This window comes from Protobothrops mucrosquamatus, unplaced genomic scaffold, assembly GCF_001527695.2.
Source record: "Protobothrops mucrosquamatus isolate PMUCROS unplaced genomic scaffold, P.Mucros_1.0 scaffold173, whole genome shotgun sequence".
NCBI classification, from domain to species: Eukaryota; Metazoa; Chordata; class Lepidosauria; order Squamata; family Viperidae; genus Protobothrops; species Protobothrops mucrosquamatus.
Window position 1 is genome coordinate 267,479 of NW_015386533.1, and position 24,774 is coordinate 292,252.

Sequence of the window (24,774 nt, forward strand, 5' to 3'; positions counted from 1 at the left end):
TATTTTGGCCCAAATGCAAATCAAAATATAAGAAAACCAGGGAATTAATTAAATGTACTGTAAGAGCTAATTCGAAATTGGTAAGAAATCTTTTAAGAATAGCAAGTGAAAAGGCAAATAGGAAATTATTTAGAAATACTGTAGCAGCTTTTCCCATACTTTTTGGGTTTATAACAGAGTTAGAAGGGACCTTCGAGGTCTTCTAGTCCAACCCCCTGCTCAAGCAGGAGACCCTATACCAGTGATGGCGAACCTTTTAGAGACCGAGTGCCCAAACTGCAACCCAAAACCCACTTATTTATCGCAAAGTGCCAACATGGCAATTTAACCTGAATACTGAGGTTTTAGTTTAGAAAAAACAACTCATATAGTAACATCTTTTGTCTTAAAAGAAAAACACAATAACAAAGCTTTCAATGATACAAACAACTTTTTATTGAAAGACCTGGAGGAACATTGTCCATGGGGTCGCGATGGGGCGGACACGACTTCACAACTAACAACAACAAAAAAGTTTGCATTTGGCATGCTTTTGAACAATTAATGTGATTTTTGCTGTTCTATGCATGCTGATAATTTGTCTAACCTTGGCTCATACTTTGTAAGTTTGAGAGCAACACATGCAGCACTCAGGTCATCTGTTAGTCTGTTTCTGGTGTCAGATTTGATATAATTCAAAACTGAAAACAGCTGCTCACAAGCATAAAATGATCCAAACAAAGTAAGGAAAGCAATCCCAAATATTTTCATTGACTTAAAATTATTTGGCAGAGAATTCCACACTTTAAGGATTTCATTTTTAGAACTAACTATGCTGTCCTTTGTTATCCTTGTTTTTGCAGGATTGCTCTCAATAAGAGCGAGGCATGCTTTGGCTCCATTTTTGCCAAGAAGGGGCTTGGGAAATGGCTTTTTCCTGGCAAAAATAAGCCTCCGAGTCCTGATGCTGGTGGAGTGAGGCAGCGGAGGCCACAGCAGACCCTTCACTGTCTCTCCTCGCTTCCCCAAAGCCTCCCTTCACTAACCTTTCCAGCTCTGTTCTCCACCATCGCCTGCAGGGTAACAAAAGAAGCTTGTGGGACTACCGGTTAACCAGACCTTCCAGCTTTGTGAGATTTTTTTTTTCTGCGAGAAATTGGAAGGTCAGATTGATATTTTTTTTTAGTCCCACAAACTTCTTTTGTTGCCCTGCACACAGAGAACGGAGCTGGAAAAGAGCTTAGGGAAGGAATGTGATTGCCCTGGGGTGGGGGTTAGGATTTGGCATTGTGGATGCCCTGGGGTCTGGTGAGGGTTAGGGTTTGGTATTGTGGATTGTGGAGTGTTTGTGCTCTAGTGGGGCTGTTCAAAATGCAGGGATTCCCTGCATTTTGAAGTACCCTGTGTGACTGCATAGAAAGGAGCGCTCTGTTTCTCAAGCGCCCCATTCCAGGAATATGGAGCTTGCAGTCTCTGCCAGATCTCCATTGGGATAAAGTCTTTTAGCTCCTATAGAGCGCTTCCAAATGCAGCCAGTCCCTGCGTTTGGAAGCGCTCCATAGTTGCCGAAACATTTTTTTATCCCAACGAAGATCTGGCAGAAGGCTCCGTTTCTCAAGCGCCCCATTTTTTTATCCCAGTGAAGATCTGGTAGAAGGCTCCATTTCTCAAGCACCCCATTCCAGGCATACGGAGCTTGCAGTCTCCACCAGATCTCCGCCAGATCTGGCAGAGACTGCAAGCGCCGTATGCCTGGAATGGGGCGCTTGAGAAACAGAGCCTTCTGCCAGATATCCATTTTGATAAAAAAAAGTGTTTCAGCACCTATGAAGTGCTTCCAAACGCAGGGACGGCTGCGTTTGGAAGTGCTCTATAGGAGCTAAAAGACTTTATCCCAACTGAGATCTGGCAGAGACTGCAAGCTCTATGGCTAAGTTTTCATAGGAAAAAGCCATTTCTCAAGCCCCTTCCTAGTGAAAACATGCTTGCTCTTCTTAAGAGCAATCCTGCAAAAACTTAGCCAAAGAGTGAGGCATGTTCGCTCCAGAGGCTTGATTTGTTCTAGGAAGGGGCTTGAGAAATGGCTTTTTCCTGCAAAAACGTAGTCAAAGAGCAAGGCGCACGTGTCCACAGAAAGGGCTCTGAGTGCCCCCTCTGGCACACGTGCCATTGGTTCACCACCACTGCCCTATACCATTCCAGACAAGTGGCTGTTCAGTCTCTTCTTAAAAGCCTCCAGTGATGGAGTATCCACAACTTCTGAAGAAAGGCTTAACCAGGTGATAGAACTTGCTGACAATGCATTTGATCTCACTGCACTTGTCACACCTTGACTTAGTGCACAAGAACCCATCCACAAATCATCAGAACAGAGATGGCATATTGATTGATTGATTGATTGATTATTTGCTATGAAGTTGTTTTCAGCTCCTAGTGACCGCAAAGATAGATTTTCTTCGGGACCATCTAGCCCTCATCTGATCTTTCAGGTTTTCCAATGAAGCAGTCATTGCTACCACTTTGCTGCTTGTCTTCTTTCCTTTCCTTCTACTTTTCCCAGCATTAGAGGCTTTTCCAGAGAGCTAGGTCATCATCCCAAGAACAATAATTTGAGCTTCATTATTTTTGCCTTGAGTAAGAACTAAACAAATCTTTATCATGAATCACTTTCTTGGCTGGGCTACCTTTAGGTAATTAAGAGGCTAAAATCTCATTCCTTTCAGTACTCTATTGCTGGAGACGATTCAGTTACAGAAGCTATCACAGACTTGGTTCGAGGGACCCTCTGCCCAGCCCTCAAGGCTATATTTGAACACGGACTGAAGAGGCCATCTTTGTTAGGTGGTGCCTGTCACCCCTGGCTCTTCATTGAAGAGGTAAAGAAAGCAATTACTATTTGCAGGATCTTTGAAAATACTGATAGTCCTTGTTTAGTGACCACCTCATACAGTGACCATTTGCAAGTGCAACATTGAGGGAAAATGACTGTGCGATCAATCCTCAGCTTTATGACTGCAGGTTTGTTCACTTAGCAACCGCTTTGCTTAACAACCAAGTTGCCATTCCCAATTGTGGTCACTAACCAATGACTTCCTGTAAGCTGGCAAGTACATAAGAAAGTATTATGTACTAGAGTATATCAACTCTGTATATCTGGACTGCAAGGCATTTGAATAAACCTGGGGGCTAGATGTAGCTAATTTGGTGGGGTGGATATAGGTCTAAATTAATGGTCACCTGTAAGAGAAATAAAACCAAGATTTAAAATAAAGTTAATATATGTCTTTAGGCTGCTGGGCGTGAGGTGGAGCGAGACTTTGATTCTGTGTATTCTCGGCTTGTACTCTGCAAAACCTACAGGTAAAGTTTCTCCTCACTGAAATGTTCTATATTTACCAAGGTTTTTCTTGTAATATTTTCATAAGATTCTGGCCTAGTAAATGGTGGAACAGAATATTGCAGCATATATTCCTTAAACAGACAATTCTCTTAATTATCTATTTTTGGGCAATCCAATCAAGTTTCAGGAAAAAGAAAATAGTATCTCCCCTATCCTCACCATCTTTGAAAAAAATAAAGTGTGTAACAGCCCCTGTGCTATCATCTGCCATAAGCCAAACTCAGAAGAATTAAAAGGAAGAATACTGGTCTTTATATTATCCAGGAAGTAATTTTAGATGTAGCCCTAGGTAAAAATTTATTTCAGTAAACCACTATCATCTTGTCTTTTAAACCCAAACATGCCTAAGATTATTTATTTATTTTAAATTGTACTGTAAAATTTTGGCTGTTTTATCTTCTTGCATTTTGTTAATGCTATTTTAGGGTGTTGGCCATTGCCTATAAATTGCCAGTGAATGGGACTATATCCTTGATTTATGAAACCCCGTTTTAGATTGGAGAAAATCATTTTTATCTGGGAGCAGACTTCAGTATTGGACATCTAAATATGTTATTTTTGAAAGCATGTAAAAATCATCATGGTCCCAGTTATAGATTTCAGATTATTTTGGAGGGTGGGGACCAGAATGGCTATCCTTTTTAATCCTCTATTTTATCTACTGCCCATATCAAAATATGACAGTTTCTAGAAGTATCTGGCAACAGAGTTATGTATGATGGAAATTGCAAGGACTATTGAGACTCTTATTTAAGAAGAAATACTATTAGTTTAAAGGTAGAAATGGCACTGGGCCTATTGCTTTGGCATAACTAATACATAAAGCAAATTACTTTACTGTTTTAGGTTAGATGAAGATGGAAAAGTGCTTACTCCAGAAGAACTTCTTTATCGAGTGAGTGTACAGTTTGATCCCTAAAATAGACATGGAGAAAATCCTAAATAGGCTGATATGAGTGACCAAAATCTGTTATCTTATGAGACTGTGGAAAAGCCATTGGTACTGTCAGTGTCAGCAGATGGCATTTTAAGATTTAATCATCCCAGTTGCCTCCAGAGGCCCTAAATTGAGAATGTGAAGTTTTGGTATTTTCTGGTACCAAAGGGAGGAGGGTTATCCACGTATCTTCATTTTTTTCCTGGAAGGCAGTACAGTCTGTGAATATGTCACATGATGCCGCCCATGCTCAGATGGATGTAAAGCTTCGGTCTCTCATCTGTATTGGATTGAAGTGAGTCATACAATTTTGTTTCAAGCTTGCATGTATTAATAGACAAGAGTAAAGAATAACTTTGGATTTCATTTTATTGAAAAAGCCGTGGAATAGCAGTTCAGGGTGTATTTGTCAGCCCATCGCGGTAGATCAGACTAGGAAACCAATGTCATGTGGATTAATGCCACTTTTATTATAAAGCTATGTTAACATAGCCTTGCAGGTCTGAATGTGCTTCCTCCCTCCCTCCTTTGTGTGAACTAAGGAAGGGTTTGCCTGAGATATTTTCCTCATGTCACACTCTTGTCCCAGATGCAGACTGCTCTTGTCTGACCATTACCTTGGTAGCAACTTCTCCTCCTCTTATCTTTCAAGGTAATTCCTTCTGCCCTCCATAGTAATTTACCAGTTTATGTCTTTAAGCATGCCAAATGAACTCAGGCTGCTTCTGTTGAACGCTATTCTGTTTGGCTTGCCCCTCCATAAAATGATAGAAGGGATGAGAAAGTAGACTCACAATCTGTCATCAAGACATGGCTAGGTGAGGTTGGAGGGTTGCTTACATCTGAAATCTGTCTTGCTGGATTTTGCATGGCATGCAATCATAACTTCAAGGCAGAGGAGGAGGGCGGTATGGATATGCCCAAGACTCTTGTAATAGCTAGATGCCCTGTTCCACATGGCCAGATTTGAAGTTCTTTATGAGAAGATGGGTACCAGTGACAGGCTGAGAGTTTTTGTGGTCTCTTTCCCCCACCCACCCCTCCTTCCTAGGCTCCTGAATCTGATAGCTGAGCTAGTGATGGATATTCCCAGGCTCTGTGTGCTAGAAGATTTCAGTCTACATATCTTGGAAATAGGGCCAGGGGGATCTAGGAGTCCATGGATACCATGTGCCAAAGCACCTTCTCAAGGGGAGGAGATATTGCCCTGTATCTGGGCTTCTCCTCAAAAGCAATTAATATGTAACTTGACAGTGGAGGTGATTCACATTAGTCTGTTTTCATGGTCAGTTACTGTATGTTACTCAGAATAAATTCTTTAGTTTAGAATTCATGAATTCTGGCTGTAGGTTGTAGTGGGTGGAGATTCCATACATTAGTTATTTGCATGGCTGATCTAAACAATATGGCACTTGGTTCTAATCATTCCAGGACTCTGTTATTGTAAGTTGCATAGAATTGCAAAAAAATAAAACTAATGAGGAACAAGATTTATTTTTTCACCTGTTATCCTGGATTGCCTAATATGATGGAACTTGTAACTTGATTTATAACTTGATTTTCAGTGAGCAGGTGCTACACCTGTGGCTTGAGGTACTTTGCTCGAGTCTGCAGTCAGTGGAGAAATGGTTCCATCCCTGGTCATTTCTGCGCAGTCCTGGCTGGGTACAGATCAAGTGTGAGCTCAGGTAAGTGGCATTTTTTTTCTGCCTCCATATTACTGTACTGCCAGACTGTGTTTTCTGGAAACTACACTCTTATCTAAATAAATTCATACCAATTTGATGCAATGGAGGTAAGTATATTGTTTAAATATCTCACACTTGATGTCCTTGAGATTCTCTTATGCTGCCCTTCTCTGTAGGGAGGCCAGACCCATTTGAACCGTCCAGTCTCAGTGACTGATGACCTGAATGGGATTCAGAGGGAACTAGGGGATATCCAGAGGGCCTTGCTGCACAGTCCTGCTGAAACTATGGTTATGTCCCGGAACCAAAGGGTGTCTGATGCTTTGGACAGGATTATGCCTGTGCTGCCTCTCTTGACCCTTCACTCCTAACACTCCCCATGGTTCAGGAGGAGCTGAATGTTCCAAAGGGGGCCAAGAGACACCTACAGTGCTGCTGGAGGAAAACGAGAGATGAATCTGATTGGACATGATTTACTGCCTATCTTGTGACTGTAAGAGCAGCGAAACACCTTTATTTCTCTGCTCTTATTGCGTATGTAGAGTGTCACCCGATGACCCTGTTTGGGATCGCCCGGTCCTTTCTGGGACAGGAGGGCTTGTGTGATCATCTTCAGGGCCATGCAGAGGAATTTGTAGAACACTTGACAAAGTCGCTTGGATTCCTTCCCAATTGGAATCCATACATGGTGAAGATCCATTAGAGATGTCTGGATAAAAGTCTTGCTCAGTTATCTGGAAACTGTTCGATCCTGTTAGACCTGATGAAGTGGACAGGGTCTTCAATGCTGTCAGTGCAAACACCTGTCAATTAGTTCCCTGTCCCTGCTGGCTGGTGAAAGTGTCCAGGATGTGACAGGTAGGTGAGTTCAAGCAGAGATAAATTCACTGAAGGAGGGGATGTTTCCGGGACCTTTGAAGGAGGCCCTGGTTCACCTCCTTCTAAAAGAAAATCTCTTGATCCCATCTAGACAATTTCTGTCCAGTCTCCCACCTTCCCTTTTTAGGGAAGATGATAGAGAATGTGGTTGCATGGCCGCTTCAAAGGATCATGGATGAAACGGATTGTCTGAACCCCTTCAAGTCAGTATTCAGGCCCAGTTATGGGAGAGAAGCAACATTAGTCGTACTTGTCAATGATTTCTGACAAGAATGAGATGGATGTAGTGCATCCATCCTTGCAGTCCTTGACCTCTCAGCTGCCTTCACTACCATTGATCATCATATCCTTTTGTGCCAACTGCAGAGTGTGGGGCTGGGCAGTGCAGTTTTGGCTCCTTTTTTCAAGGTCAGTCCAATCAATGTTGATAGGGAGTGAGAGGTCCGGTCCATGGCTGTTATTTTATGGCATCCCACAAGGCTTAGTATTTTCTCCACTCCTGTGTAACATCTAAATTAAGCCGCTGGGTGAGATCATTCACCACTACGGGATGGGGTATCATCAATAAGCAGATGATATTCAAATTTACACCCCCATCCCAAGTGATACAAATGAAGTTGTCACTGCCCTTGTGGTGTCTGGAGGCTGTTTTGGTAAGATTGAGTGGGTGTGTGGAGCTCCAGGTCCTGAGATCTTAACATTAGTTCTGGATGGGGTGGCACTATCCCAGATAGACCCAATGCACAATGTGGGGGTTCTCCTGGATTCACAACTCTTAATGAGCAGATGGGAGTCCTGGTTAGGAGAGCTCTTGCACAACTCTATGTTGCGCACCAGTTGTGCCTTTCTTGAATCAGGAGTTCCTACACATAGTCACTCAAGTCCTGATCATCACTCAGTTGGACTGCTGCAATGTGTTGTATATGGGGCTACCCTTGAAAACTATCCAGAAGCTTCAGCAGGTGCAGAATGCAGCTGTGTGGGCAGTTCTTGGGGCCTCTAGGACGGTCCATATTACATTGCTGTTCCGCGAGTTGCATTGGTTGCCAATTTGCTTCCTGGTTGAAATCAAAGTGTTGGTCATTATCTATAATGCCCTTCATAGCATGGGTCCAGGTTATCTGAGGGACTGGCTCATTGCAACGAGATTAGCTTGCCCCACCTGCACCAACAGAGGAGGCATGCTGCAGACCCTGTCAGTCAAGGAATTTTGATGGGAGGGTCCAAGAGAAGAGTTTTTACTGCTGTGGCACCCGCCTTCTGAAACATCCTGCCCCCCCGTAAGTTCTGACCCACCCGTCTGACCTTCTGAAAGGTCTTGAGACTTGGCTCTGCCAGCTGGCCTGGGGTCCCAATGGGGGAATGGCATTTTTGAAGTGGTTAGTGGATTAGTCAGACCCCATACCTCCCCATTTGCACTTTGCATTGTAATTCCATTGTAATTAATTGAATTTTATCTAAATTCAGTTAATTTAGATAAAGTTAAAAGGAAACTGCTGGGCATTTGCCATGAATGGCAGAGGTTGATTGATTGTTGTTGTTGTTAGTTGCGAAGTTGTGTCCAACCCATCGCGACCCCGTGGACAACGTTCCTCCAGGCCTTCCTGTCCTCTACCATCTTCTAGAGTCCATTTGAGCTGACGCCTACTGCTTCAGTGACTCCATCCAGCCACCTCATTCTCTGTCATCCCCTTCTTCTATTGCCCTCAATCTTTCCCAGCATTAGGCTCTTCTCCAGTGAGTCCTTCCTTCTCATTAGGTGGCCAAAGTATTTGAGTTTCAACTTCAGGATTTGGCCTTCTAAAGAGCAGTCAGGGTTGATCTCCTCTAGGACTGACCGGTTTGATTGCCTTGCTGTCCAGGGGACTCGCAGGAGTCTTCTCCAGGCGATGATGCATTTCTTCATTCCTCACGAAGGGTGACACCTCCCCAGCTGCGTTTCCTGCCTTGGCACTTGCCCTGGTCCCACTCTCTTCTGCCAGAGACCCTCAGATCTGTCCCATTCCTGCCCAGGCCCCCACAGGCCCCCTTGACACGAATGATGTAGAGCTGGCCACACCCACACCATCCACACCCACCCAGTAGGCCGCACCCACCCTGGCCACACACCCCCGCCCCCCCCCGAGGGCAACCACAAAGCTGATGTCTCCCTCAATGAAATTGAGTTTGACACCCCTGGTATAGTGTGTTACCAATTGTTTTCTTGGTGACTATGGTCCCAGCTGCCTTGAGATCATTGACAAAATCCTCCCGTGTAGTTCTGGGCTGATTCCTCACTGTTCTCATGATCATTGAAACTCCACAAGGTGAGATCTTGCATGGAGCCTCAGACCGAGGGACATAGACAGTTATTTTGTTTCTTCCATTTGCAAATAATCACACCAACTGTTGTCACCTCACCAAGCTGCTTGGCAATACTCTTGTAGCCCATTCCAGCCTTGTGTAGGTCTACAATCTTCTCCCTGACATCCTTGGACAGCTCTTTGGTCTTGGCCATGGTGGAGAGTTTGGAATCTGATTGCTTCTGTGGACAGGTGTCTTTTATACAGGTAACAAGCTGAGATTAGGAGCACCCCCTTTAGGAGAGTGCTCCTAATCTCAGCTCATTACCTGTATAAAACATACCTGGGAGCCAGAAATCTTGCTGATTGATAGGGGATCAAATACTTATTTCACTCATTAAAGCGCAAATCAATTTATAACTTTTTTGAAATGCGTTTTTCTGGATTTTTTTGTTGTTATTCTGTCTGTCTCTGTTAAAATAAACCTACCGTTAAAATTATAGACTGATCATTTCTTTGTTAGGTGGGTAAACGTACAAAATCAGCAGGGGATCAAATAATTTTTTTCCTCACTGTAGCAATGTTACCTAATTTCATTGTCTATATTGTATATAGACGAATCTTAAATCCTAATTGCTGGGTATATTCTATCACAGGGTCCTCAGTAAATTTGCATTCAGCCTTTCTCAGGACTGGGAACTCCCAACAAAAAGAGAGGTGAGTATGTGACCCTGAAACTTTACCTGGATTTCTTAGCACAGATCAGAAATGTCTTACTATCCTTGGCCTTGGATAGGAATGGGAGGTGCATGTGACTGTATCTTCCTTTCCTAGCCCTCAAACCCTTTCTTTCTTAGGGACCAACTGTCTGAAGGCCCCGAATCATACATTAACAAGAATCACTAAGGTTGTACACTGTTTATAAACTCTTTGCTTGTTTTCTATAGGAGAAGGAGAAGAAACCACTGAAGGAAGGCGTTCAGGACATGCTTGTGAAACATCATCTCTTCAGCTGGGACATAGATGGGTGATTCCTTTATGAGTCAGTGTTTGGACTTCTTGAATGGCAAATGAATGTTTGACATATATCCTCTCTTCTCCCCGGCACTTTTCTGGCCCTTTGTGTGTTACATATCTTTCTGTAACCTGCCTCCCTCCAGTAAACTTCTACTAATTACTATTAACATTTGGCAGCAATTTGCTATAGAAGAGGATTGAAGACCCTGTTGTTCACCCATAGTGCGAACTATAATCCAAGTAGCCTACCTAATAGTGAGCAGTGTTGGCCTTCTAAAGGGCCACAGATTTCCCATTCAATAGCAAACAGGAGGAGCATTTCAAGTGACCCAGGTTTTTCAGTAGTGTTGCTTTTCTTCATAACTTATGGCTACAAAGAAATGTGACTTTATATCACTTGGACCCTGTACTTGTTGAAAACAAACACTTTTACTGACTCATAAATGTATTAAAAAATAATGGCATAACTAGAAAATGAAGGATTCCCCCCCCAAGGTAACCATCTAGCAGTTATTACATTTCTTCTGTCCAGGAGAGCAGAGCGATGGTGGAAAAGTTCTGTTGAAATTTGCCTCATTCACGGAAGAGGCTTTATTTTGCAATGCAAAAAATGCAAGCTCGCTTTACTAAGAACGTGATAGTGTGGAAATGGTTTTTTTTTTCTTGGTGCTAATATGCACAAATGGCTTTGGTACTGCCATAAAGTGCCTAAAAAGACTGCCCAGTGATTGAGGCTGCCATGGGTATTATAAAAAATAATTGCAATAGCAGTCTGTCCTTTTCATTCTGTTCAGCTGTGATCCAGGCTTAATTATTTTACCTAGATCATTTTTTAAATTATTACAAGAGAGCTATATTATATTCAGAAATTTATGTATATTTTGACATATCTCTAGAATGGGAAATGGATTCAGGCTTGAGCTGGCTCAGGGGATAACTTCAGCTTCTATCTGTGGGTGTGAGCAGAGTGTGCAGGGCAGAAGCACACCCTTTGCTTCATGGTATCTGCATTAGTCCAAATACAAGAAATGAAGAGCACTAGTGGAGAGCACAATCAAACCATTAAATGAAGATTAATCAAGATTGTATCATTTTTGGCTTATAAATTGATGGTTTATCTTGTAACTGCCTAAGACAGGCTAAATGGGAGCGAACTTTTATATATACTAGCCTGTTGTTCTTGTTCTTCATATGAACTACAGAGTATTAGTCTTACTGAGTGGGTCTGGACACTTTTGTACTTATATCTCTATAGACACTGTATACCATGTAAGGGATGAAATTATATATCTAGATACAGTGTTTCTAATTCCATAAATAGTACTCTTACAATCACAGTTTTTTCCACCCTTTCTCTTCCTACTTATGGGAACAGAGGCAAAATATTCAAAAGTAAGATAAAACACAGGTATAGCTAATGCTGGTAGTAGAGAAAAACTTGCCACCTAAATTTTGTGTCAATAGCAATACCGTGAAGTAGTTCCGTGTTATTCATGTGCTAAATGCCTTTGTCTGTATTTTCACCATGGCAAATACATGTTATTGATAATGCCATGACCAAAGATAAGATGTACAAAAATGCTAGAACACAATTTTTTTAATAAAATGGATTTTTCAAATATCTGTAAATGAAAAAATAATTTGATTTATCATTCTTTACCCTTCCCCAGTTTCTCATTACATATCCTTTTCCAGTTGCGTGTTCATTCTATGTCAATCCAAAAGCCCTGCTTAAGACTCCTCCTCATGTTGCTAATTATTTTTGTTGACGGATACAGGAAGAAAATGTGCATGCTGATCAAATACATGTTATTCAAATATGATTTTCAGCAGAAAAATGTGTATGTTTAGACTAGAGGCAAATTCTTATTTGCTGTATGGAGTAAAAGGAGAATTTTAGAGAGGATAAATGACAGATACTACTTTATACACTGGAGAAAAATGAACTCTGATGTACATCCCAATTCCCCCTTCCATGACAAGTAATATCTCAAAAGCCTTTTAAGTTCATTAGTAGTGTTCTGTCAAAGCTTTTCATTTTATTTTTGTATTCGCTTATGGTGAATAGTTTCTTCTTTCAGAGACAGGCAGTTGTCATAGCACCTTTTGAGATAAAGTCCTCTTGTTTGATAGCTTGTTTACTGTTCTCAGAATGAGGGAACATGCAAAATGCTCATATTGATCTAACTGCTCCCTCCCACTGATATGGCCCTAATGTAGGTTATACAAGTTTTATTATCCAAACTATCCAAAACTAGCTATCTTTGCAAACTAGCCACTAATCTATATGATTGGTTGCATGTCCTGCAGAATATAAAAGATGAATACATTCAGCAATTCAAACAATCTGATTCCTGCAGAAAGATTTTTACAGAAATCAGCTTTACTTGCAGTTAGCTATTCCAGGACTCTGGCTAGTCACATAACCGCAACTAACTTTTCAAGATGAGGCTCTTCATCATAAACGGGTATTAGGATGATACAGGCTCTATAAACTGTTAGAGAATCAGAAGTAAAGGAGTTTTTGGAATTCTGTGAAACTAGAGAAGTCTCTTTTAGTGGGGAAGAAGCTTATGCCAACAGATCCATGAGTTACACATTCTTCTCTATAGAAAGGGAGATTGACTAATAATATTTAATGGCATATGCAAAAAGGTTAAACTGGTAGTTCAAGGGCAAGGTATGTGTTCCAACCCCCAGCCTAAAATGTTTTACAAAAAGGAGAAGCTAAAGGAAAGCATCACCTAATAATGATTAATTTCATTAGCTTTCTAGAACAGTTTTATAGAGATATGTACAAGTTTACTAGGTAAAAAATAAAGCCAAGTTTCAAGAGGAAAGACTGGGATTTACAACCACATTTCACAGTAGCAGGGATTATGGCTACGTAAGTTTCCTCTGTGTAATAGCACATGCATCTCCATACCAAATGATGCCCTTTTTAGAAGAAAGTTGATGTGTGTGTTCCTCAAGGTTCTTATTGATTGAATCATTTAAAGTGTTAAAATCAGCCAAGCTATCCAAGGAGAGGTACAACCACAACTGCTTTAAATGCAGCGATGCAATAGATTACTTTCCTATGAACCCAGCTGTCAATACAGAGGAAGCTATATTTTCTGTGCAAAAACAGGGAGGACAGCTACCGTGTTTCTCCAAAAGTAAGACCTGCCCTGAAAATAAGCCCTAACTTGATTTTTGGGGGTGGGCCTAAGCACTACCTCAAATATAAGCCCGTTTGGGGCGAGGCACAGACCTAAAAATCAAGTTAGGGCAGCAGTGGGGGTGTGGAGCTGCCCACGCGCCCTACACTCTCTTATCTTGCAGCCAGGCCTCTCCTCTCCAGCCCACTTCTTCCGTGGCATCCCCAGGCCTACATTTTGCAGTCAGAGGCCTTCCAGAAAGGCCTTTGACTGCGAAATGCAGGCCGGAGCTCCATTCTCAACTGCAGAATGAAGCTGCTCCATTGGCCGCAGAAGCGGGCTGGCTGGGCGGAGCTGTCGGTGCCGGAGGTGAGTGGAAAAGATACATACACACACACCCCGAAAATAAGACCTGCCTCTTTTGGAGGCAAAAAAAAAAAAAAGTCCGTGTCTTACTTTCTGGGAAACACGGTAAATCTGTGAATAGTAGGAAGAGCAGGGCTTACAGCTCAAATGCTGATGTTAGACTGCCAACCAGTCAGTTCAAAACTCCATTTCCTCAAAACAGCACTATATTCCATAACTGGAACCATTAGAATAATTTTTAAAGGAATTACAGGAAGCTGAAAACACTGTACTTTGTACAACTGTCTTGATTCATTGCAAATCTTGGCTGGTAAAATACTAGAACCAGAATAATTGGCCCTCTGTTTATTTTACATTGGGGCAATCCAGAACAGCAAGAGCTGTTCTCTTAAGTTATGATATAATGTGGATTTAGCTTTCTTAGTAGGCAGGAAGCACATATACTACAGCATTATCAAGAAAAAGGCTATTTTAACTAGAATGTAACCCTCCGAGCTGATTGTAAACTTCAGTATGAATTCATCCTAATTCCCCATTTCCTTTCCCAGATGAGTCATATTCTAAGTGAAAATCTTTACAGTGTGGACAAATTAACTTTTTCCAATTTTTTTAATGCTTTCCAATTAGATAGATTAATCTCCAGCAAGGAGAATTGTGTTTGCCAATGAATTTTTCTGGATCCTTTGCCTAGAACTGCTCCAACTTCTCCTTTATGTTGAAGTATCTGCAGTTACTCATAGAACTCTGATGCAATTGCTAAATGTTTGAGGAAAGAGCCACATTTTGACAAACCACTGGAAAAAGTGGAAGCTTTCCTGAGATTGAATTTTCATTCAGAAAACATCATGGGTACTTGCCCTTGGCTCTAGCGTTACAAAAACTGGTCAAAATTGGGAAGGGGGGGGGAGAAAAAAGAAGGTTCATTAGATGCACTGTTTACTTAAATTCTTGCTCATCTGCTACACCCACCTGTACTCCCTTCAGTTTACTTGGTCAAAAAGTTATAAGCAAGAATCCCAGTGCAGCTGCAAATCATGTCCATCAAGGAAATCTGTGGAGAAGAGGCTAGGGGTTGCAGAACTGAGGGGCGTAAGGCTCATCACTGGCCCTCCTGACAGCTCCAACCAATCCATGCTGTCCAAATTGGGTTCTGCCAAGTCCAAACCTGGTCCCCCGGCAGATTCAGGGGCAAAGTGCAATTCTGATGTGTCCATAGGTGAGGATGGATGGTCCAGGATAGCTGAACTGCTTAGCATCTCACTGTAGAGATCAATTAGGGGCTCGGTTCCATCAGGGACTGCCGTCAACAAAGAGAGGCCAGTGGTACTCTCTAAGAAGTCTTCCAGTCTGCCTGGTGGATTAACGGAGCTTGGGTGCCCCTGCAGACAAAGCTCTGAGGAATGATGATTGCTGGATGGAGAAGGGCATTTTGGGGTAACAGTGGGATCTTTCTTTGCTGAGGGAGATTCTTTGAATTGAGCTGAAATCTCTGTTGGAAAAAAAACAAACAAGTAAATTACTTATTACATGCAGTCTAACACTAATGATATAGCCATTAACTCACCACTATCGCAGCACTTCAGGAATTACATACATCCTTACCACCTTCAGAAGATAATGGTGATTTCATATCAGTGACAGGTGAAGCTTTCTCTCACGCATCCATTAGCCATTTCCTCATTCCACTCATTCACTCACCCTTTCATCCTGTTACGCTTCTTACCATCACTTACCTCAAACGTTCAGCTTTCTACCTTTTGGGGAAAACCTAAGTTTCTGTTAAGTGCCTCTAATCATCAGGTATCTATTTCCCCCCAGTTCCCACACATGAATTAGGAATCAAACCTCAAAATGTGACCCAGTATGATCTCAACAGCTTCTGCAGACTCCATACACTGATTGCATTATGCAGTGCTTTTTTTCTAAAAAAAAAAAGGTGCTGGAACTCACACATGTCATACAACCCGCCTTGCCTACCCTACAAGGTTCCATCGGAAAAAGGTGCCGGAACTCCGTTCTGGCCGTTCTATGAGAAAAAAAGCCCTGGCATTATGTTTGCACCTTACAACTTTTCTTCCCTTTTTCTTCCATTAGCACCAGCATTATGTGGGAAGCCTAAATTTCATAAGAACTGGAGTACTTGCAGGATGCTTCATTCTTCCTCCAGTAGCCTCATGGTAACGAGGAATGGAATGCTAGGGGGGAGGGGGGCGGATGGCACAAAGGGACTCCAAGGGTATTTTATGGCTCTTCCACTGGTGCTATAAGGAAGAATGGCCCTTCCTCTGTGATTTGATAAATAAAGCTGATAGGCACAATCTTTTAAACAATTGGGCTAAATGCAGTAGAAGCCATCAGAATGATAGACCAGAAGTTCCTCTCTTCATACCTCCATGTTCAATTAAAATATCAAACAAATCATCCATTTGCTGACTTGAGCAGCCATTCTCCTAAAAAAAGAAAGGGAATAGGTTTGTTAATGTATTACATTTAATAGTAATGCAGCAATTTATACATTATAATCATCACCCTGTGGCCAAATAATATAAAACGTGATGTGTTAACCAAGAGTTTTACCCATATCTTCCTTTCTGGTATGAAGAGTACATATGAAATATGGCAGAATGTGACCTTCAGTGGTGCAAAGTGGATCGACCCAATACATGAATTCCAAAAATTTTAAGATAATTTGCAAAAAGGATAGATGCGTACCAAGTGCTTTCCTAATTTGTCACAGCAAAGCAGTTATTCTCACCTCGGAGGACTTGGGTTGCTGCTTCACAGCCTCCTCATAGCCTGGTGGTTCTTTCATCACAACTGAGGTGGCAGGGAGAAGCATTGGTGGCAAAGTGCCAAAGAAGGAAGGGCTCTGCTTCTGCTGCTCAAGGTCCATATGGGGTGGAGAAGGAGGAGCTGGAGAACTTGGCTGTGAGAGAAACTGTGAAGGAAAAACAAGTAATAGGTGGCTGTAATTCTTTGAGACCGACTACAAAGCAAATTTTCAACAAAATGTTTGATGATGTAGTCTGGCTGCTCTAGTTTATACTTTTTTCCTCTTCTGAACAGGATGGCCCATTGTTGTCACTTGTCCTCAATACTATCATTTAGATCAGTGTTTCTCAACCTTGACAATTTTAAGGCATGTGGACTTCAACTCCCAGAATTCCACAGCCAGCAATGCTGGCTGTGGAATTCTGGGAGTTGAAGTCCACATGCCTTAAAATTGTCAAGGTTGAGAAACACTGATTTAGATAATGCAATCTATGCATCCTCCAATTCCTGATGGATTTCTTTATCTCAGGAAGCTCTATATTCTCTTATATATTAAAATAATTTTCTCTTACCTAAATTTATATAATAAATTTATATAATAATAAATTTCCTATTAAAGGGCTAGATAGAATTTCCCTCTAAGAACTCTTAATAGGATTCTTATGTCCACACCATGAGGCACCATAATAGTAACATCCGTTTGTTTTGTAATATGCACAAGCCATCAGAAATATATAAGATTAAACCCGTTCCTCAAGTAGATATTCCTAATGGCACCACTGCATACACCCACCTTCAAGACAGCAGGCCTATTTTCTACACACTTAATAGGATGCCTATTCAAGAAGGTCAAATAAAGAAAAATGCAAAAACCAAAGGAATCAAAAGAATATTACCGTATTACCCATATTTGTATCTGAAAGCTAGAAACCCATAGGCCAAAGTGGGTAAACTGGAATGCCTTAAAAATATTCAGGTAGTCCTTGAATTACAACTGCATTTGGGACAGGAACTGCCATTGCTAAGCAATGCGATCTGCAATCTATCTTTGTCTTGCCGGTCTGAGATCAATAATTTGGAGGGGAGAGGAAGAAGGAGCCCCTTCAAGAATATTCCACCCCCCTATCAGTTAAATTTCTCCTTTAGGATGGATATCCACCAGGATTAATTTAGGAGTAAAATCCCAGCTAAGAGGTATAAAATGGAGGATCCCCCAATGGAAGACTATACCTGCCTAAGAGCCAAGTTTCACATCTGTCCTGGGCGAGATCAAGTCAAAATCTGGGATCTCTATGGTCCAGGACGGGCGTGGCAACTTTGGCTGACTTGATCTGATTGGGCAGGAATACAGTCATAACCCATGGGTGGATCCTCCATCTCCAGTGCTGGAGAAACCCATAGGCCAAAGGGGTAAACTGGAATGCCTTAAAAATGTTCAGGTAGTCCTTGAATTACAACTGCATTTGGGACAGGAACTGCCATTGCTAAGCAACGCAATCTGCAATCGTAAAGCATAACATCGCATGACAGCATAACAACAGTAACCCAGGCAGTCCTAGTTGTCCTAATTCCACATATGTGGGTCGTTTAGCAGGAAGTAGAGGAAGTCCCAGGAAAAAAGTGCAGAGGTGCTGCAAAGGTGTGGAGGAGGCCTTGGGTGGCCCACCATAGGCCATGTACAAGTTGGGGGAGGGGGGGTGTAGCAGTGGGTTGCAAGCCCACGAAGGCTGGGAAAAAGAGAGCCTGGAGTGAGTGTAGGGAGGCCAGGGTGTGTGCAAGCGAAAGGGGGAAGAAGGGCTTGATATGTGCAAGTGAAGAAAGGCTGGCCTGAAGGGAGACTTACCTGAGTTACTTGCAACCTTCCCTGCTGGCTTTTCCATTGACTCTGCTTGTGGGAAGCTGGCAGGAAAGGATGCAGATGGTAATCATGTGATCGCAGGGCATTACAATTGGTTGTAAATGTAAGCTGATTGCCAAGTGCCCAGATTCTGATCACATGAGCCTGGGGGCACAGCAACAGCCAGAACCTGGAGAACTAGTTGTAAGTTGTTTCATTCAGCATAGTCATAACTTCAAATGGTTGCTGAACAAATGGTCATAACTCAAGGACTACCTGCACAGATATAGGCATAACTAAAACCTGGTGAACTAGGGTAAATCAAGGAGTCACAGTTATTACTGGTTACAACTCTGTAGGAAAGTTAGGGATAGGTGGGGTGGAGGATATGTTGCCTTGCATTTAAAAAAGACCATTGAATCAAATTAACTTGGCATGCCTAATAGGGCAGATCATTTGATGGGTAAAAGCACCAGATCATAAAGGGAAGTTAATACCTCCTAACCAAAATGCTCAGAGAGATTTGAAAATTAAGAGGGATATTAAAAAAGCAGCCTGAAAAGTTAAGCCGTGTATTTATAGGAGATTTCAACTAATCTCAATTTCAATCTACACACTGACGGGAAATTTTGTGTTCAAACCACGGCAGAGAGATAACATTCTTTGATTCAATGAATAACCGTAAACTGGAGCAACTGGTTTTGGAACTAATGAGGGGGGAGTAATACTAGACCTCTTAAGCGATGCTTATTTTTTTAAGAAATAGATGTAATTGAACCAACTGGGAATAATTCAACATTCAAAGAAGCAATAACATAGAAATTCCAACACAGTCATAGTTGACTTCAAAAAGGAAACACCTCAAAACTGAGAAAATGGGTGAAAAGGAAAATTGGGCATGGCTGAAAGGGCAAACTTCCCCTAGAAATATTTAAGAATACAAAATACAAATACAAAATACAGATATTCTGTTGAATACCTTCCACTAATCCAGATGGATTTTTTACCAGGAAAATTAAGCTTTTTCCCTACAAAGGCATCACTTGGCTTAATAATGCTTAACAGAAACAACTAAATTTCATTTCAATATAAAACTACACCTGTTTCCTGAGAACCGACCTATAGTCTCTATTCGATCCTGCTCTATTCATGCACCCAGCCACACACACTCATTTGACTTTGGCTCTCCCTCCCACTCTTCACTGATTCTAGACAGGTTACAATGTAAGCAACCACTCCCCCCCCCAAAAAAAAAACCAAGTTAAAAATGCAATAGAAACAATAAGCAAGATGGAGCATCTGACCATCCTTCATGGAAAACATATCCAGCAAGGAAGTTCGTTCAACCTAACCTAAGACAGGAAAATAGCAAGATCTTTAGCCTTCCTGAATGCCATTAGGGTGGAGGCCACCTGGAGTTGAGGAACCACCCTTTCCAGAGAACAGACATTGTGACATAGAAGATATGCTTCCTAGATTCCAACAGATAATATTATTTAATCAAGGGGACCAAGAGTGTGCCCACTGTTGGCCCTTGCCGGCTGAACAAAAATCATGGGCAATAAGACAGTTCTTCAAATAAGTAGCTTCATGCCATATAGGGCTTTATAGGTGATAACCAACACCTTGAAGCATACTGGCAACTAGTGCAGTTTGCAAAGCAGGGGTGTTGTCTGGACATACTGATACAAGCCCATTACTGCCCATGCTGCTGCGTTCTAGCCTGGTGAAGCCTTTGAATGGCCTTCAGGGGAAGCCACAAGTGGAATGTATCACAGTAAGAGGTGGTTAGGCATGAGTGACTGTCTGAAGGGCTCCTTGATCCGGAAAGGGGCACGACAGGCATCACCAGATAGAACTGCGCAAAGACCTTCTTGGTCACCTGACACGTGCTCTTCAAGCAGGAAATGTGAATTCAAAAAGATCCTCATACACATTGCTTTTGAATGGGGAAGTGCAACTCCACCAAGAGCAAAGATAGAAGATCCTAAGATGTAAATGTCTATGGAGATTCTCAGTCATCAAGGTCATGGTTGTCCCAAAGGTGCTTTTTCAAAAGGCAACGGGACTTTCTTTTTCCGTAAAGATGTTTTGCTTCTCATCCAAGAAGCTTCTTCAGTTCTGAACTGAAGAAGCTTCTTGGATGAGAAGCAAAACGTCTTCAAGGAAAAACAAAGTCCCGTTGCCTTTTAAAAAAGCACCTTTTGGACATCCTAAGATGTAGGTGGTCCCAGCAGCTACTGCCACTCAGTATTGGTAGGAATGAATCGGAAAGAGTTCCTCCCATCCAGCCTACAGGCATCAGGACTAGACCTAGTTGCCTCACTTGGAGAGCCTGGGATCAAAAGGTGTAATTAAGTATCAATAGTGCACTTGATGATACAGGACCCCAAACTGGTTAGATGTTAGGTGACCAACATCCAGTGTTTTTATGTAGATATTGAACAAGAGGCTCATCTTATGATATTGGGACCTGCTGAGAATACCTTTTTTGTCTCACTGGACTGGCCAGTTTTATCAGGAACTCTGGCATTCGGCGGTCCTTTGTGGAAGCCGTTCAGGAAGAACGGCTGCAAGTTGGGAGATGCAGAAAAAGATAAGATTGTTTGTGGCAGCTGTCCAGTGACCATTTGCAGACCTGACTTCTGACGCTATATAAGAGATAAGAAAAAGAATTAAAGATCAGATTCTGATTGGTCCATTGATTTTTAAAAAGGAAGAATACCCTTTAGTGTGCAAATCAAGCCTACGGTTAAGAGTACAGGTGGTTAGCTACCTTTTGGGTGGACTCCTTTGGTGGAGGTTCAGGAGATGATGGAGAGTTCTTTATAAGTGGCTTGCTGGGTGCTATTGTAGATGGAGATGATATTCTCTGGAAAAAAAAAGTACAGGTTTTAATGCTTCAGAGTTAGGCTGAAAGCCAAATTTCATAGTCACCTGTTACAGATGCCTGGGCAAAAGTTAAAGTAGTAGTGCAGGAGAGGATTTACTGAACAGGGGGAACAAAAATTGGGCTTGCAAAACTAATGAGTTATCTAGAAAACGTACAGAAAATGAGCAAATCTAGTTTAACACAAGTGGACAATTTATGGTTGCTATCACAACAGTATGGTTTCATTCTGATAAACTGCTTTCAGCAAGAAACATATGAAGTTTTGTTCAAAATGTTTTATGTGTTAAACCAAATTATTAAACCAATCCCTGTTGTTCCAACATTATGTTTACATTAGTTTCTTCAACTAATTTTGTGTGCCTCTGTGTGTATGTGCATCCATGTGTGTGTGTGTGAGAGAGAGAGGGAGGGAAGGAGGGAGAGAATGCAGAAGAGTTTGTGCATTTACTTACTTTCAATGGCAACGAACTGCTTCCCACTTTCTCCTGAGGTGAGAGGTTCTGCCTTTCAGCATTCTGATTGGTCACAGTGAGGACTATGTGAGTCCCTGTGGAATCTGTGATGAGGGTAGGGGGGGAAGCTCCCTTGATGAAATCACTGAAACCTCCAGCTTGTTGTCCAAGGAAAAAACATGAGGTCTGACATGGTGGCTCAGTTTCAGCAGCTAGCACCTCCTGCTTCACCATCACTGCTTTCTTTGGCACTAAATTTGTATCTGATGTCTCCATTTGGCTGGTGGTCTGTGTGGGTCTTAGTTGGTCAATTTGGCAGTTCAGCTGCTCCACAGATTGGCAACTCACAAAGCCTTTTTCATTCTTGACAGAGGTGCCAAAAATAGAGGGCTCACAGACTGTAGCTCTGTCTTCTTCTCCAACAACTGTAGTTGACAGCGGTTGTTGAGATCTCTTTTCTTTCTCCAGCTGCAGCTTTAGCATCTCCACCAACTGCTGTTTCTGTTTCAGCATCCGGGTGAGTTCCTCAATCTGCTTATCTTTCTCCTGCAGCATCTGGTCTTTATCCTGGACCTCCATGTCTTTGTTGTTGTTCATGCTAGACTCTACCCTTGACATTGCATTTGTGCTACAAGTGTTACCTTTGGAACTCTCTTCTTTTACCAAAAATTGGACTGGTGATGCTTGTAGAGTAAGCTGAGTCAGGGGAGAAGTCACCATCTCCCCAAAGGTATCACCACTGATTGAATTCTCATCTCCAGCACTTATCAGAGAACGTTCAGAGGGAGTGGGTGACACAGGAGGAGTTGAGCCTGTGCTCCCAAACTTCATGACCCCATTGCCCGTGACAGTGGCTACAACAACCTCTGCTGAAGTAAGGCCTGTATTGACAAGTGCAGGACCTGTACTCAGCCGAGCAGCTGGGAAAGTTACCACCACTTCAGTAGTCTTCGGGAGAATTGCTGTGTTAGCCTTCGGAGCAGCAATTACTCGGCTGGTTATACCATTCTGCTCTTGATAAGCCTTGAGCCGCTCAATTAAATCTGTCTTGGTACCCGAAACAGGCAATGCCCTTAACTTCAACTCTTGCTTTAGCTCTGCCACCTATCAAAGAGTCAGAATTCTATCAGAAGTTGTTTTAGCTAAGATACCCTTACTTACTAGGGCTACATCAAATCACAGTTGGAAGTAAACCTGGTGGATACATCCTTTCAATTCTAATATATTTTTTAAAGAAAGGATGCCACATATTATAAGGCATAAAACAATGAGCACAAAAGTTCCATTTTCAAAGGACAATTCCATCACCACCAAGAAAAAATGTATGGTTAGCATCAAACTCATCAGTTTCAGTGATAGTATCACCATCCACTAACAATGCAATAAATAACTTATACCACATTTTTATTAACAAATGTTAAAGGGTAAGGCAACTTACTGTTTAAATGGAATAAAGTAAAGAACCTGTATTATAATTCATAATATTGAATGAACAACCGGACCAATAATTACAATACATTCTATATTTAGGTAAAAGAAAGCTGATGTAAAAACGCAGGAATTGTATTATCTTAAATTTGATCCAAAATTACCAGAACTAGTAGTCATGCTATGCAACTAATTACAGCCTAAATGATGCTTCTGTTATTGCAGTAGTTATGACAACCCATCCAACAATAATACAAATACAAGATGATTCCTAGATGTATAAACTGGAGTGCCTCAAGCTTAAGGAGAACATTAGGCATTATATACTTACAATATTTATCTATTTTCTAATATTTTATCCTTGTTTTATAGCTGCTATATTAGCCACCGCACCAGAAGATGGAATCTGAAATACATTCCCTTACATTTTAAATATCTGCTGTGCTGCATATTCACAATTATGTTTCTTTTACTTTCATTACATGTCTAATATTTCTTCTCAAAGCAGCTAACAAATGCTTGGTTACCTTCATGTCATCAAGGTTAGTAGGGAGAGCCCCAGGTTTGCCTACTGGAGAATTGCTATTTTGTCGCAAGAGCCCATTAGAACTAGAAGAAAGAGAAGAGGCGTTGCTGGCAGCCGTGGAAAGATTACGCAAGGCTGGGGTGCTGTTGCCATTCTGTTCTCCTAAAGGCCTGAAGGGGAAAGAAAGGGTGAACTGAATAGGCAGCTGCAAGAAACTAGCCACAGAACCTTCGTCTTCAGGATTTGCTTCTGCACTTCCCAGAGGAAGCTGAATATCCACTGCTGAGAAAACTCCTTGATCTAGTCTGACAGTGCTTATAAAATGTATTGGCACAATGCAAATCATCGCTGCCGGTTTAGCATTTGCTTTCAGCTGTACTTTGGGATAAATCATGAAAACTTTAGATATTTTCTTCAGTACTTATGTTTTGAAGGCAGTAAAAACAGAGAAATATGCTGTAAAACAAAAAGATCATTCTAAGGACTTCATATTCCATCGTGCTTTTCAGCAGGGCTAAATGAGGACAAGCAGCCATCTGGGAAATTCCTATTAACCATTATCTTTTTAGTTTCATTCTGTATTATTTATTGATTAAATTTTGATCCCACCATTATTAAGTTAGTCAAGGAGGCAAACATGCATAATACTCTTTCCTCTCCTATTGTCCCCACAACAAGAACCCTGTGAGGTGGACTAGGTGTGACTGGCCCAAAGTCACCCAGCCAACTGTCATGCCTAAGGCAGGACTAGAACTCAGATTCCTGAGTTTCTAGCCTGAGACCTGCCCAGAGTCGGCAGATGAGGCTGGGTTATGAAAAACATGTTTGCTGAGTTTACCCAGAAACAAGTAAACAAATGAATATACATGCATTACTGATTGGGGGACTTTCAAAACCTCTCTCAAAATTATGTTGCCAAAACTTTTCTTCACACTTATAAACTCCTTTCACTAAAATCTTAGACATCTTTACTATTACAAGTACATTTGCCATTTTCACTTACTTCTAATATTTGCAAGCTATACTCCCAATCAAGTGAACGTTAGAAAGTGAAGAAATATGGCTATGATTGAGTTGATGATAGGTTGACTTTACAAATCTCATACTTTGATGGGAATGGACAGATAGAGAAATAGGCTTCAGCTTAGTTGATACTAAGCTCTTGAGAAATAAAAATT

General features: G+C 41.7%; 2 protein-coding genes across 2 annotated transcripts in view; one reads left to right on the forward strand and one right to left on the reverse strand.

Annotated features, from left to right (window-relative positions):
- The window catches only part of SGSM3 (small G protein signaling modulator 3), a 30,705-nt gene extending 18,902 nt beyond the window's left edge, over positions 1–11,803 (forward strand). The window contains exons 15-21 of the mRNA XM_015813588.1: positions 2,703–2,855; positions 3,269–3,339; positions 4,226–4,274; positions 4,526–4,611; positions 5,882–6,004; positions 9,822–9,882; positions 10,113–11,803. Coding sequence (XP_015669074.1) covers positions 2,703–2,855; positions 3,269–3,339; positions 4,226–4,274; positions 4,526–4,611; positions 5,882–6,004; positions 9,822–9,882; positions 10,113–10,196 — 627 coding nt within the window. The 3' untranslated portion in view covers positions 10,197–11,803. The remainder of the gene's footprint in view (positions 1–2,702; positions 2,856–3,268; positions 3,340–4,225; positions 4,275–4,525; positions 4,612–5,881; positions 6,005–9,821; positions 9,883–10,112) is intronic.
- A 2,215-nt stretch (positions 11,804–14,018) lies between these two features.
- MRTFA (myocardin related transcription factor A) overlaps positions 14,019–24,774 on the reverse strand; it is a 25,789-nt gene continuing 15,033 nt past the window's right edge. The window contains exons 8-14 of the mRNA XM_029283659.1: positions 23,598–23,766; positions 21,643–22,746; positions 21,074–21,169; positions 20,784–20,948; positions 16,444–16,626; positions 16,078–16,138; positions 14,019–15,177 (exon numbers count right to left, since the gene is read on the reverse strand). Coding sequence (XP_029139492.1) covers positions 14,690–15,177; positions 16,078–16,138; positions 16,444–16,626; positions 20,784–20,948; positions 21,074–21,169; positions 21,643–22,746; positions 23,598–23,766 — 2,266 coding nt within the window. The 3' untranslated portion in view covers positions 14,019–14,689. The remainder of the gene's footprint in view (positions 15,178–16,077; positions 16,139–16,443; positions 16,627–20,783; positions 20,949–21,073; positions 21,170–21,642; positions 22,747–23,597; positions 23,767–24,774) is intronic.